Source organism: Aphelocoma coerulescens, chromosome 11 (assembly GCF_041296385.1).
Source record: "Aphelocoma coerulescens isolate FSJ_1873_10779 chromosome 11, UR_Acoe_1.0, whole genome shotgun sequence".
In the NCBI taxonomy this organism is placed as follows: Eukaryota; Metazoa; Chordata; class Aves; order Passeriformes; family Corvidae; genus Aphelocoma; species Aphelocoma coerulescens.
In genome coordinates this window covers 12,167,837-12,182,500 of record NC_091025.1, presented here as the reverse complement: position 1 = coordinate 12,182,500, position 14,664 = coordinate 12,167,837, and the positions used below count along the sequence as shown (strand labels likewise).

General features: G+C 46.1%; 1 protein-coding gene and 1 long non-coding RNA gene across 6 annotated transcripts in view; one reads left to right on the top strand and one right to left on the bottom strand.

The window, feature by feature from the left end:
• SALL1 (spalt like transcription factor 1) overlaps positions 1 to 3,929 on the bottom strand; it is a 206,170-nt gene extending 202,241 nt beyond the window's left edge. For 4 of the 5 annotated variants that reach the window (XR_011154496.1, XR_011154495.1, XR_011154498.1 and 1 more), the window contains exon 1: positions 2,948 to 3,927. Coding sequence is in view for 1 of the 5 variants with exons in the window: in XM_069027069.1 (XP_068883170.1) it covers positions 1,774 to 2,016; positions 2,948 to 3,023 (319 nt within the window). In the remaining 4 variants the exon portion in view is untranslated. Of the gene's footprint in view, positions 1 to 1,773; positions 2,017 to 2,947 lie in introns of all 5 variants that reach the window. The other variant, XM_069027069.1, reaches the window with a different exon arrangement.
• Positions 1,887 to 5,891, top strand: LOC138117082 (uncharacterized). The gene is made up of 3 exons (XR_011154500.1): positions 1,887 to 1,952; positions 2,604 to 2,882; positions 5,188 to 5,891. It is a non-coding gene; the product is annotated as an uncharacterized lncRNA (long non-coding RNA).
• Positions 5,892 to 14,664: the final 8,773 nt, after the last annotated feature.

The following is a 14,664-nucleotide window of genomic DNA, read 5'->3' as shown; positions in this document are numbered from 1 at the left end:
CAAGGGTAAACTTACTTATCCATTGATTGCACCAGAAATACATTTTAAGTGGAAAGTCTTCCTGGTGGGAGTGCACTCATGAGCTTTGAACTTAAAAAAAAAAAAAAAAAAAAAAAGGAGAGAGCACGATAAAAAAAAAAGCCAAACCAAAACATGCTGTTGCAGTCTGAGGAACTTTTTTCCCCTATTGATCTTTAGATATGAAACCATAGCAGAAAGTTTTAACAAACCAGAATTCAAATCAGATGCGAGAAATTTTCACGGAGCCACTCTATTGATTTGCTCAAAATACTGCCCAGCAGTACCTTACTGCAAGTGTCTGAAGAGCCAGCGATGCTCCCCTCGCCTGCACCCTGCGCAAGCTGCACATGGATTAGCAAACCTGAATTCACAGTGTGGAAGGAAAAGAAAGAAGCGCTTGGAATTTCGAAGTTTTGTTTTGCAATTTCACAGGCACATAACACAAACTCGTCCCCGCCGTAGTTCACCCACCCTGTCTTGCTCAAGTGAGAAGCTGCTGCCAGGGCCGGGGACCCCGGAAAGGAGGGGGGTAGTTCTATGCTAATGGTACCAGAGCGTTCTGAACCCTGAAGCACCATCACAAAGCACACCTTCTGGGCAACTTACCCAAAACTTGTCGTCCAACCATGTAAACCAGCCATAACCTAAGACCAGGACTAGAGAAGGAAAGGGGAAGGCTCCTACAGATTTTATAGTAGAGCACACTGCTTTTCCTAGGAAACTGGTCGATATTTTTAAAACAGAATAAACTTCATTATTCGCTTCTTTAACTTACGATAGCCACCCAAACTAAACAAAAGCTTCACTTCCATGCCATCATTTCAGGCAAGATCCAACTTACTTCAAGGACATCCTTTAGCAACAGGCAGGAAAGCTGCTCAGTTAACATTCCTTTCTCACACTCCCACTGTACTTATTTGAAAACGATGTGCAAAATCAGATCAAAAGACTAAAAACAGAGAAAACGGCTACTTTAAAAAAAGATACTTGGAAGTGTTTTTGACCTGTTCCACCTACTAAAAACAAACAAAAAAATGTAGCAAATGTCAAAAGATGCAATCATACGAAGTGAAGATGTAAAAAAATCCCTCTCTGCTTTTCTTTTCTCTGCTCAGTTTAAGAAGTTCCAAATTCTTTCACAGGAGGCCGATGAAAGACAACTAAAAACCTAACGCTTCTCCAACTCCTACTCCAAACTTCGAGCGGAAGTGGGAATAATATCGTAAGAAAAATAAATATGTTTACTGAGATGGGAATGGGGGTTATGCTGAGGAAACGGCAAAGCTCGAGTACATTCAAAGCTCACAAAACTCAGCTAAAATCCCAAAATCGACTCTCAGGACCCAAATGTTTTTTAGGAAATGTTTTGCAAAGCTCCGCGGAGCGAGTTCTGATCTATTTGCTGGTGTACGAGAAGGGCATCCCGGGGATTTCGGACGCCGGGAAAATGCTCACAGCGAAGCACAACATCCCGCAAACTTTCCGCCCCGTTTCCCCGCTTGGAGCCCGGGACCCTGTCCCCGGCGGTCCCCCGGAGCAGCCGAGAGGCGCGGGCACGGCCGCGGCGGGGGCCGGACGGCAGCTCGGAGGGCCCAGCGCTGCCGGCACCGCCGGGCGCGGAGCGGCCGCGGCAGCGGAGGGTCCCGCGCCGCCGCTTCCCCGAGAAGTTGCCGCGGGAAGCGCTCGGTGCTTCCGAGCGGCGGGGACGGGAAGGGAGGCGCAGGGGCTCCGCCGCACCCGGTCCTCCCTTACCTGCCCGCCAGAAGCGCTTCTGCGCCGCGGCGCCATCCGCGCCCGCGGCCGGCGAGTGCCCCCGCGGCCCCCCGGCCCTCGCCCTCCGCATGGCCGCCGGGGGGCCGGAGCCTGCGCTGGCAGGGGCAGGGAGGACGCTGCCTCGAGCGGACCACTTGTCGCCCCGCGTCCCAGCACAGGTACGGGCACAGGCACGTCCCCTCCGCCGCCCGCGGGGCTGTGCCGAACTCCTACGAAATCCCCCTGTTCCGGAGGGGAGGGAAAAAGGGAGTAAGAAAGAAAGAAAGAAAAAAGATACTTCACACGCTCCCTCTGCAAATCCTGGCGGACACAAAGCCAGCGTTTATCCCTCGCTTACCGGCTCGGAGGGAAGCGGGAGACGGAGACCAAATAAAAAGAAAACACAACCTTAGGGAAAGCAAATCGGCTCCCCGCTGCCCGGAACCTCCGCGCTGCGGCCGCAGAGCCCCCTCTGAGGCGCGGCGGCTGCGCGGAGCCCGGCGCGGCGGCGGCTCCCGGGACGGGGCGATCCCCCGGCGGCCCGGCCCGGCGGCGGCAACTTTTCCGCCTCCAGGAAGCCTTTGGTGCAGCCGGAGGCCGGGACTGCGGGGCAGCGTCCTCCGCCCGGCGGGACTGCGGGGGAGCAGGGGGTGCGGGAGCGCTGGGGTCCGCGGGGGGGTGGGGGGGGCGGGCGAGAAAGTGGGTGCCCGGGGGGGATTTTCCGGCCCTTTCGGGGGAACGGCGCGGGCAGCGTGTGTGGCCAGACGGGGCATCCGTCCCGCGGGGCTACGGGATCAGCCGCCCCACCGCAGCCCCACTTTGTTTCGCAGCTCCGCGGGGCGCGGAGAGAGACGCAGGGGGCGCGGATCCATCTCCCGCGGGCTCAGGATGCCAGACCGCCCCGCTGGGAGAGGGCGGAGGGAAAACATCAAAAAACGGAAAGAGTTTGGAGTTTCGTTAAGAAACAGACGAAACAAAACGCTGAGTTAAAAAAATAAGATAAAACCCAAGAACTTGGACCAAAACCTCAGAAAGACCCCCCCGCATGTAACTCCGGGAGATCCTGTTGTCCCGCACCGCTGCCCGGCGCGGTCCCGACTCCCAACAAGGTAAGTTCATTTATTTTGTGTGTGTTTGTGTTAAAATGTGTGCGAGGGAGAGGAGAAGAACTCACCATTTCGCTGGGATAACAAGGCCAGATCGGGATCGGATTGGAAATGCTGAGGCTTCGCCTGCTTCCTCCGCGACATGCTGGCTCAAACATCAGCTGGGGCAGAATAAAAAATTACTAAAAAAAAATCTTCTCAAAATTACGGAAATCGAGCCTCCCCCCCCCAGCCTCCCCGATCCTCCGCGCACCGCGCATGTGTCCTGCTATAATTATGATTATCAATAATGCATTGCGATTAATCATAGAGGGGCTCTTTGAAAGGCGATTGGCACATGGCCAGCTCTATTCAAACCAGCTCGCCTTAATCAATTAGGCGCTGATTTGCTGGAGACCCTTGTCTCTCCGCCGCTCCCACCCAATGAGTCGATCCATGTGGCAGGAGAAGGGGCTGGATTTCCCCAAAGCTGTTTGGATACAGTTTAACCCTCTTAGCAACCAGCTGGAGCTGCATCGCGCCATCCCGGTTACTATAGGAATGTGTCTCCCTTCGCCCCTTCCTCCAGCCCCGACGGGCTCCCCGCGCCTCCCTCCCTCCTTCCCGCAGTTCTACGCTGCGTTTCACTTTTTTCTTTTCCCCTTTTTTTTTTTTTTTTTTTTTTTTAAACTCCCCCCGCCTCGCCCGCAACCCGAACCGGTGGAGGGAGGGCAGGGTGAGCAATAATCGATCGGGGGAGGACGCACGGCTGGGGCGGTCGGCGGGGAGCAGCGGCCCCGGAGGGTCGGCCCCGCACCCGGCAAGTGCCTGCCGGGGAGAGCCCGGCCCCGCTCCGGCCGCCGGCCCCGCACGCTGCCGCTCGCTCCGTCCCGCTGCTGCAAAAAAGTTTTGGGTGTATGTTTTTTCTTCTTGCTTTTTTGATTTTCCTTTCCTCTTGTCCCCTCATTTACAAATAAAGATCCATTTCGCCCTCTCCCAGGTCTCTCTCTCCCACCCCCCCTCCACTTCTCTTTCCATATATCACGGCCCGAGGGGTGCTGAAAATAGGAAGGGTTTGTTTTTTACCTCACACATTCCCAGGACAATTAGGGCGCCGCTGGGAGCGGCGGGCGGACCAAGCGGCCGCTCCGCCCCCGCGCCGCGCGGGTTGGCTGCGCTCGCCGTCAGTCCGCCCGGGGAGCCCGGTGCGAACGGCGGCGGGGCCGCGGCCGGGGGCGGGTGCCTCGTCCCGCTCCGCGTCCCCGCTCCGCTCCCTCGCCCCCCTCCCCCCGGGGCCTTCCTGACTTTTGTTTCCCTCTTGGACGTGGGAGCGACGCGCATCTGCCCGCCGGAGGCGCCCCCGGCCGCGCCGAGCCCGGCGGCGGAGCGCGGAGCGGAACGGCCCTGCCCGGCGCGCGGTGCCGCGCGGACTCCGGGGCCGGCCGTGCGCGCAGGCGGAGCCGCCGCGGCGCCCCGCGGGCCGGCCGGGCCGGGCTGGGCTGAGCGTGGCGCGGCGGGGCCGTCCCGGGCCCCTGCGCTCCCCGCGGCCGCTGCTCCTGCCCGGTCCCCAGCACTCCCGGCGCCGGGACGCTGCGGGCACCGCGCTCCTGCCGTGGGATGCACCGCGCACCGAACTTTTACGCCCATGTGTTACTTCCAGAGGAGGAACCTCTCACAAACAAATGTCACGATCTTGAAATAAAAAGTATACTTGCAAAGAGGCTACAAATAAGGCTATTTTTAATATCTCGTGTCCAGCGATACACGTACGCCGTGGGTAAAGAGTGGGTGTCCCCCCCGAGCTCCGCTCTCCGCGCCCCTCCGCGCGTCACGCTGCTGCGGGCACGGAAAGTTACTCTGTAAAATAAGCTGAACCGGCAGAAGCGGGAGCACAGGCGTTTCCTTTCCTCTACCCTGACCCATCTAGTGCTCTCTCCTCCCACTCCCCCCGCTGGATTATTTACTCTTCTATAGAAGCTACTCCTTTTTCCCGTATTAATATTAACAAACTCTCTGTAAAAGCAAGAGGCTGATCAGATCCAACTCATTTCAATTTCAAATGAGCCGGTAAAGCCTCGAGAGTGAGCGAGAGGAGAACGGAGAGAGGGACAAATCTTCCCATTCGAGGAACTGGCTCACTGGCGTTTTCTTCTCATTATTAAACGAAAGAGACTGTAAAATGTTTATCAATAAGGGTGGGGGGAAGAAAAACAGCCGCAAAACCCAACCAAACAAACGCATACGAAGCGAAAAATCCTCCCAGGTGCCACTCCAGTACTTAGTCAGCTTTGCAAAGTGGTCACTGACGCTTCTTTTCATTTCTGCACAGGGCGAGCCCCCTCCCTCCCCGCAGCATTCGGTACAGTAGATTTTGAGAAAAAGACAAACGAAGCTATCAGCGGGGATGATGTTGAAGAATGAAGATAATAATGTTGCTATAGGTGGTACTTCACATGACATTATTTTTCACTGAATATTTAAAGAGATGTTTCGGCAGAGATGGATACACTCAGCGCAGGCTGTCACCCTCCTTACCCTGAGACAGTGGGAAAGAAACCGAACCTGAACGCACAGAAACGCACTCGTTACTCACTGCTAGCCACACGGAGATGCACACAAAATACCCACCCGGATCCATTTGCACATTTATGCCTGTATTTCTAACTGTATCAATCACTCCATTAGCTTCCTACGGTTTCTAAAGCTAGACGATCTCCCAAAATTATTCGCGTTCACAATTTCATTATACTTTTGCCGATTAGGCTTGAGACAAATTTCCCCAGATGTGCAGTACCTTTGCTTCGTGGCTGGAAAAAGGCGGCCGTGGACAGGTAATTAAAAAGCAACAACAACAACAACAGGACGAAAAAGAGTGGCTTAAAGAAAAAGAAATTAATTTGGAGAAATTAAGTTTTACAACTTTTTTTCTCTCGTTTCTCTTCTCCTCGCTAGTGTTAAAACAGCGCCTGGTATTTCGTCCAAGACCGATTGATTATTTATTGTTTGTTTTCCTCTCCTTCGCTGGGGGCCGGGAGGGGTGGGGAAAGGGTGGGGGCAGAGCAGCAGTGCCAGGGCTAGAGAAAAATCGGTCTTTATTGTTGTTGATAGCAATACATCAATTAAACGTCATTGTCTCTAACAGAAGTTGTGAGAGTTCACAAGCGTAAATACTCTGATCTCGGGTTTTCCCTCTCGATGCTCCGAATGACAGTGACATATTTTTCCCTCCCCACCACACCTTGGAGATTTTTTTTCCCCTCTCGGATTATTCTTTTTAATGGAGGTGGGAGGCTTTCTAATGTGCTTCAATGCAAATCAGCCTGGCTGCAAGACACCCGTGGTGGGGATCGATCTCCAGTTCATTGAGATGAGCACTGAAGGGAGATGGTAAACAGGGGATAATTTGCAGTTCATTCTGCTGAGAGACGATTCCAATGAGATGCATCACACTAGACTGGATTATTGTTATTCAGGTTTGCGATCAGACACAACACCCATAGCACGATGGAGTTAAAAGCTGCACGATCCCCTCATAGTTAAAAAACATTGTTAATAACGATCGGCGGGATGGAGGGGAAATCCAACTGATTTCATATTTTGTGCCCCTGACTCCCGAGCCCCCTCCGCCCGAGCGGCGCGGGGCGGGCGGCAGCTCCGCGGCAGCGGCAGCCGAGGGTCGGGGCAGCCCAACCTGCGGCTCCGCGCCGGCCCCGCTGCCCCGCACGGCAAAGCGGCTGCCCCGCACCGCTCGCACGTCCACCCTGCCAAAATACCCGCTTCCCACTTAGCAGGGCGCTTGGTCTTTTATTTATGGGGTTTTTTTCTTCCTTCTCTTCCTCCTCGTTTTCTATGTTCTCTGTTTGCCTCTATTTTAACTGAAAAAGCACACTTCACTGGAGTTCCGAGCGCCGCTCCAGCTGACCTCGCAAGTTCGCCGTTTGTCAGCTAACACAGGTTACATATATTTTAGAAATGTGTGTAATTAGGGGCTTCCAGATGCTGCAGTCAGCTGGGAACTTGGCTTTATGCTCCGATGTATAATAAACTTTTGAGACAGTCCTGGGGCGCAGCTACCCCAGGGCAGCGAGCACCAGCTCTCCGGAATTGTTTTATTATCAATAGCCTGGATCACGCTATTCACTATGGACATTGCAGGTCCTGTGACTGTGTGGGTTTAGGTATGACTACTTTTGTGGGCATGCTGTCAGCTTCCCCCTTCCTTGCTCTCTTCTGCCTTTTTTTTTTTTGGTTGGTTTTTTTTTTTTTTTTTTTTTTTATTTTCTAACGGTAATTCTCCAGGGGGAAGGAAGAGGAAAAAAAAAAGAAGAGGAGGGGGCGCGAGAATTGAATCCTTTGCCATTATTACTGACAACTAATAATTGATTATTGCTCACAAACACAAGCTTTTACCCGCATAATTGAATCGTAAGCAATACGGGTTTAGTCAAAGGAAAAAAAAAAAGAGGGAGAGAACCTCTCCTTCTCTCTCCCCTAAATCCCAGAGAATCACAGGGATGAGGACTCCTCCACCCCCAAGATAAAAATGACTAATACCATCACCAGCCAAGGTGGGATTATTTAATTCAATTCTTTCTTTACACATTTGCTGCCTTTTGTTTGACCTGATGGCTAGCAAATTTTTACACCTAGCTGTCCCTTTTGAGTTTATTGATGAAGGTGCTTCTGAAATGATTATCAGGAGATTTACAGCCATCACTACCCACCTACGGGAAAAGTAGTAAAATCAATCCCTCAATCAATCAGACCTCTCTGTGCATATCTTTTGAATCTACTCTTTTAGCTGTTTTATTACAACACGAGCATTAAATATGTTTGTTTCAAATTTAACACGAATGCCTCCGAAGGACTCTGTCAATTTAGACATAAATCATGAAGTAAACAAGCTGGATGGAAAATTCTCTCACTGGGGCAAGAATGTTAAAACCCAAGGAATAAAAAAAATCTCCTGCATCAGTGTATGGGCAACTCTTTTGTATGTACAGCCCACAAGGCAGGAAAATAAACAGAAAAATAAATACGCAACACTGCAAAAGATTTCCATGCACTTTTATAGGACTAGAGAGTGCTAGTAATTACAGATACTTTCACACCCTAAAGCCCATCATTATTTTCTCTGATATCTTTTCTTTATATATATATATATATATATCAGAATGTCTTATTTCCCATGTTAAAAAGAAACCTTTTTTTTTTTTTCAATTAAATACCATACACTTGAGAAAGTGTCTTGATTCCAACATTATTATTGATCCCAAGGTATCACTCTATCCTTTATATGCCTTTTTTCTGGTTAAAAAATAAATTAGAGGGTATTTCAGGTAGGCTGCTTAGGTCAGAAAGCTTTCCCACTGATATGTTGCACAGTGGTCATCAGGTATGGACAGTGAATCTATAAGTTCTACAGAGGACCAGGATTTTTATTTGATGCCACAGTTTTCTCTGCAAGCCACATGCCTTTGCATCCCAGTTTAATTTTTTTTTAATATCCTAGTGTATCTCAGCCGTATAAAGCCACCATGTGGCTCCACCAGAAAACCAGAAGTTTAGAAATGAAGTGACAGAGATTTCTCCAGCCTTAGATTACAAAAAAAAATATTGAGCTACATTCTGAGCTACAAAGACATCTTTCAAAGACATATTGTGATGTCTCTCAGCACAGAAAAAACTCTGGATAGGACAAGTGAAAAAAAAGACACAAATAAGAATTATGTACATGTCAGAAGAAGAGTCATGAGTAATTACATCTGATATTGGATGATGACATATAACCCGCAATAACAGCCAACATTTCCTCCAAATATCTTGCTTTAAGGAAAGGCTCTCATACAGTAGGAAAACTTCACAGTCTCTATCACTCTTCATCCAGATATATATTCATGGGAGTCTTAGTGTTGGTTTTTAATAAAATATAATAGTTATAATTTCTTTGTCAAAATAATATTTAAAATAGTGCAAAATATGGAGATGGGAGTCATTTAAAAGCAAATGAAGGAGCAGGACCCAGGGATGCATTTTCCAGGAATATATTTAAGGAAAAACATGTGTTCTTAAAAAAAGTGTTCCCATAGGATCTGCTTACCTTTGAATTAAAATTACACAAAAGTTCTGTACTCTGACAAAATATAAACACAAGGACAAAATTTCACTTGAATATTTTCTCTGAAATAGAACCTACAGGCGATTTCTACAAGGTAGTCATCTAACAAAGTAAGACCTGTTGTCACAAAAAGATTTGCACTGTCAAATAAGAGTTACAAAGTATACATGTTTGTTTACATTTTCAAGTTTCATTTTAAACTGAAGGATATGCAGTGATTAAAGACTAAACACACATCAAACCTCAGGGGGAATGTTGCCTGCAGAGTCCTAAATTTCTTGCCTAATGAAATGAACCTGACAACCCCCTCTCCTTTTCATGACATATTTTTGATTCGAATACAGTGGAAGTATTTGTAAGTACATACATTTTGTTTGCATAATATTGAGGTGCCCTGATTAATGCATGGTGTTTACAATGTGAAAATTGTCATGCTCTCTGCATCAACACAAGGAGCTGGCCTGGCAGCAGCTAGTTGCAATTAAGTAAATGCTTCAGGAATAATGTTCTGCTTTCCATGCCTGAGCTAAGCAGAGTCCTCCCCATCCACCTTTTGCCCCCAGTTTGAGCCAGCCTGTTAAGAGAACTGGTGTGCAATGGTGCTGTGCAGAACATACCTCTCTGAGTGCAAATGTGTTTGCTCACAGACTTGCACATGCACTGTCTGGGTCCTGTGGGGAGCCCATTTCCTCATGGAGCAATCTGATACCCAGCCACATTTTTGCAGTTTTCTTTTCTTCCCATTAATGATCATATAATGTTCAAATGGCAATAACAGCCATTACCTACCTCAAAAGGTAACTCCAGGAGTTTCTGATTTCTTAGAAAAATTCCTCAGCAGAAAAGAGAGGAAAGGGTTGAGTGCTGAGCTGCCAACTAGCTCTACTGAACTATCAGCAGATACTACATCAGTGACCCAGAAAGAGCCTTGAAAAGTACTGCTTCATAAACCCAAGATCACACAGTTATCACCTAGAAAATGAGACTCGCAGTTTCCTTTCCTTATGTAACAAAAGCTCAAGTAACAGGATTCAAAGAACAATCCTCACAAAGAGACTTAAAAGACCCTTTCTCAAAAACCCAGAAACCAGATTTGGGGTTAGAAAAATTGTTTCCATCCTTCACATGCTTTATATAGTAAGCCTGGACTTTCATCCTGGCTGTACAAGCCATCTCTTGAATCTCACCCTGAGTTACGTATTCTGTGTTTCTGTCCCTCTTCACAGAACTTCAAATTCCCTCTCAAATGCAGTGTCCAGGGCTGCAGAACATGTCTATTTACAGTCTTAAGCAGCTTTCTGCAGGCTAGCTGGCTCTCCCCAGGACTGTACACAATCATTAAGCTCATCTGAGCTTGCTCCAGCCACTGACACCCTAGAAGTACTGCCTGAATAAGAATTTAAAGCTTGAGTAGGTTTTAGATAGTACTAAAGACATGTGGTGCAAAAATTATACATGCAAAGACAAATGTAGCCCCAGCCTGAAGTGGTTCAGCAATTCAATTGTTTGTCATGTACTGCAACAGGCAAAACAAAAGAGCAAGAATTGTACTTGAATATAAGACAATATGGTATGTTTAGGAATTACACCAAACACCAGTGCTTATTCTACTTCCATATGTAAAGCTCAAGGATACATCATATACTCACTTCTGAGACCATGAAAAGATACTTTTCTTGTCCTCAGAACTTTGCAGGGTAAGTGCCCAATCCTAAGCATCATCCATGTCACTCATCCTTGTGCAGGAAGCAGAGCACTGACAGCACAGCGTGAGCTGTGCTTCAGTCTAGAACTGCATGAGTTAATTTGGACCAGGGGCTAACTGTGGTGATCAAACCTGTTTCTGACCACTGTTCCTCACTGCCCCACGCCTGGATGGCCCTGTCCCACCAGCTGAGCGGGGCAATGGGCACGGGGGCTCTCCCAGCCTGTGCTGCTCTGGCACTGACACAAGTGTTTGCATGACATCCTTGCCAGCAAGGGATGGAAATCTCCTGCATGGGACAACAATGCATGGTACAGTCACTTCTTAAGCTGTTCCAGCTGTTTGCAAATAAAATATGCGTCTAAGCCCCCAGTCTACACAAACTGATTTCCGAGAGGAGCTGTATTTGTGTGAGTGTGCCAGATCAGGGCCATTACTAACTGCAGAGGAGCATAAACAACTGTTCCAGAGAGAAAAGATTTAGAGAAGGCACCAGAGACAGTGACTAGCATGTAAATCCCATACCTCTTAGTATGAACTCTCTTGTTAACATGTTTAGTTGCCAGTTGCACACATTTGCACTCCCATACACTGTAAGCCTTGAACTCACTTGTTCTGTCTCTCAAGTTTTCTCAGCCTGGCTTCTTCTGCTGTTGAAGCAGCTTCCATTTTCATGCTGCACAAAAGCACAAGCAATGCCATAATACATAAGAATAACAGTTTAATGAAAACATAGAGCCAAATGCATTGGAAATGTACTGAATTAAGTGGAATTAAAGAAAGGATAAATATGGTCCATTCCCTCCTCCATCTTCAGTACTGTCGTCTCCAACACTGTACATACAATCTCACAATACAGTAACATTGCTGTACTCACTCTGTTCAAGCAGGATCATTCACTTACTCTTTGTTTCACTCCTAGAATTTTCAAATAGCAAAATTCAGTTTCAGGCAGCGCTGCTCTCAAAGGGCAGCCAGACCTGCTACTCCTTTGCCCCACTGCTGATGATTGCCCCAAAGTGGGACAAGACCTGTCCGTGTCCAGTGATAGTCACACTGAGCAGAAGCAATAATTAAACCCAGTGCAAAGGTAAAAAGTGAGAGGGATGTGAGCCTAAGGGGGGAGAGACAGGTACATCTGCATCCTGGGCCAGCACTGCCACCACCAGCCCCCAGAGCAGCAGCTGCCCAGGGCTGCAGAATGTTCAGTAACACTTTCTTGTGCTAGAGACTGTGCCTTGTGAGGGGCCTACCTTTAATGTTTTGCCTAGAGCAACAAAATCCGGTAACGGGTGCTGGTTGCCACATTCAGGGGAGCCTGCAGGAACTGCTTGCTGCTGACTGGGAAAGCACTCACTGCTTCTCGAAGCGAAACAACCGTGACATTTTAGGAGTACAGCTCCTTAAACCACCTGTTCAAATCTGCTAATCACAGGTAATCTTGGCTCTTCAAGGGGATTACTCAAAGACAATAAAAATACTAAATTACCAAAGAAAAAACTTTTACTGGTAATTTGCATCCATTTTTTGTGATGTCACACTATCATTTTTGCAATAATTATAACCAGTAACACACTATGTAAAGTTCTCAAGGGATTGACTCTCTTTTCAGAAATTAACTGTAGAATATGCTTTGCATTTATTATTGTTCTGCTTTCTTATTGTCATCCTCATAAAATCAATCAAAGTGATAAGTGGAATGTCTAGAAACAGACAGAATTTAATCTGGATGAATTACACAAAATATATCGGTCCTGGAAGTGTATCTGCTTTTAAAGGAGTTATATATCACTACAGAGAATACACATATCTACAAGATTATATTAATTTCAGTATAGAAAGCTGACATTGCTGGATACTGCTTGGAAATGTGCATGTTGTAACACTGGAGAAAAAAGCTACAAAATTTGAACTTAACTGAAAATACTTTCATTTTATAGCAAACCATATTGTAGATGTCTACATTGTATTCAATAAATATTAGCCATAAACCCTGATCTAACTCCAGATTTCCTAGGTTCAAGATTTTTGGAAAATCCAGGTGTCATCCCAAACTCTGTACCCTTTTAACTGCCAATCCCAGCCCCCATTTAGGTCGGCAAGACCTCAGTGGTGTGGCCACACAGTCAAGGGCCAAAACTGCCTTGGAGGGAACTTGGCCTCAGTGTGCCACTGGTCTGTTTTGCTTGTGGATCCCATGGTTTCAGGATATCCAGGAGGTTTGTGTGGCAAGCTTGTAAAATCTTAGAAGAATACAAAGGATATTTTGTAAAGTTTTCCTTAAAGCATTTTTTTCAAGCCCTGTGGATGCTGCTGTGTAGGGATTTAGTCTAGCCAAATAAAAGTTCCACTTTTCAATGCATAGAGCGCAAATTCATCAAGTGGCTCAGCTGTAATGTGTTCTAGGTTCCTGGAAAAATGAAAGGTTGGATCAGATGGTCTTTTGAGGTCTCTCCCAGCCATTCTATGATTCCATGACAGGGCAACATGATTTTACATGGAACTATATTATTCACACACTTGATGCTTTATTACATCTTTCAAAATCAAATAACCAATATAATTTGGGCTTTATTGCTGAAAGAATGAAATCGCTTGACTGACATGATAGTGAACTAATTACATCAGAAACTCTGGCTCTTTTATTTCTCTTTTGCTTGGAAAAGAGCAAAAAAATCTGGATTTGTTCTGAACAAAATTGCAATACTGCAGGCTAAAACTTTTCTTCTCAATCTAAAAACTTTCCTTCTCAATTTAAATTCATTTTAAATTGTTATGCTTTACAAACTTCCAAATGGGATTCTAATTGTTGACAGACATTTTACATTACATGTGTCTATCACTTTGATTTAATATGCATTTTCAATGAAATTTAAACAAGGCCTCTAAGGTGGCAATTTAACAGCAAGACATGCTGTGAATTTTAGATATAAAAAATATCTAGTTTTCAAGGGTTTTTTTGTACGTGTGAAAATGGCCCTTCAGAAAAAAAAAATCAGAGAATGCCTGTATGGCTGAGTTATCAGAAGCTAAATATCTCCAAGAACATTACCTACTGTTTTAATCAATCACAGTCATCAGAGGCAAACCAGGTTTTACATTTATGCAGCATTTCAGTAGCACACTTCAAAAAGTATTAACCGTAAAAGAAATAGAATGTATTTGGAAATCCTGTGTCTGGTTTATTACATCTCATGACCTGATTTAATTTTCTTCTACACAAAACCCACATCGAAATATCTGTAAGTAATAGGTACTTGTTGTCAACTTTGATAGGAGACATTTGAAAGGAATACCAAATGTATTGTGAAAGATAAGAGCACAGCAGCTTTTCTGTGTCCCTAAAAGAGTGGAAACCAGACTTAGGAGAGCATGCAACTACAAAACAGGTCTGTTCTATATCATGCCTACTTTTGAAATCATCAGAACTGTAGTTAATGTTTAAACCCTAAGCTATAGACACTGAAAGCACAGTGGGAACAATTCCATATCTTTAACTTAAAATTTTTAAACCAAAATATTCGCTACTTTTAAATTCTTGCATTTTCTTCATAATGTTAATAAAAACATCTTGGGTTTGGCTTATTTTATATAAATAGCATTAGATGTCTTGTTTTAGAGGTCCTGCAGGGTGTCCCAAAACCTACACTTGATGGCAAGAATAAACATTCATTAAACTTCAAAGGCTGCCAAAAAGTCTAGTTATTTTGATTTAGGGGAATCATTTAAATTAATCCCTCAACTTGTGTAGAAAATATGTAATGTAATCCATTTCTCTGTCTCCAGCTTTAAGTCACACTGGAAAAAAAATACTCCTGTACTAATGTTTTCTCTTTCGAAAAACTGGGGAAAAATTAAGACTTCATATATTTGTGAAGAATTCTGGCTTAGTGACATTAAGAAACAAATATTATAATACACAACTGTGTACTTATATCTCTGTGTAACTGCTGTTAAACCTTCACACACAATGGAGGTCTTCA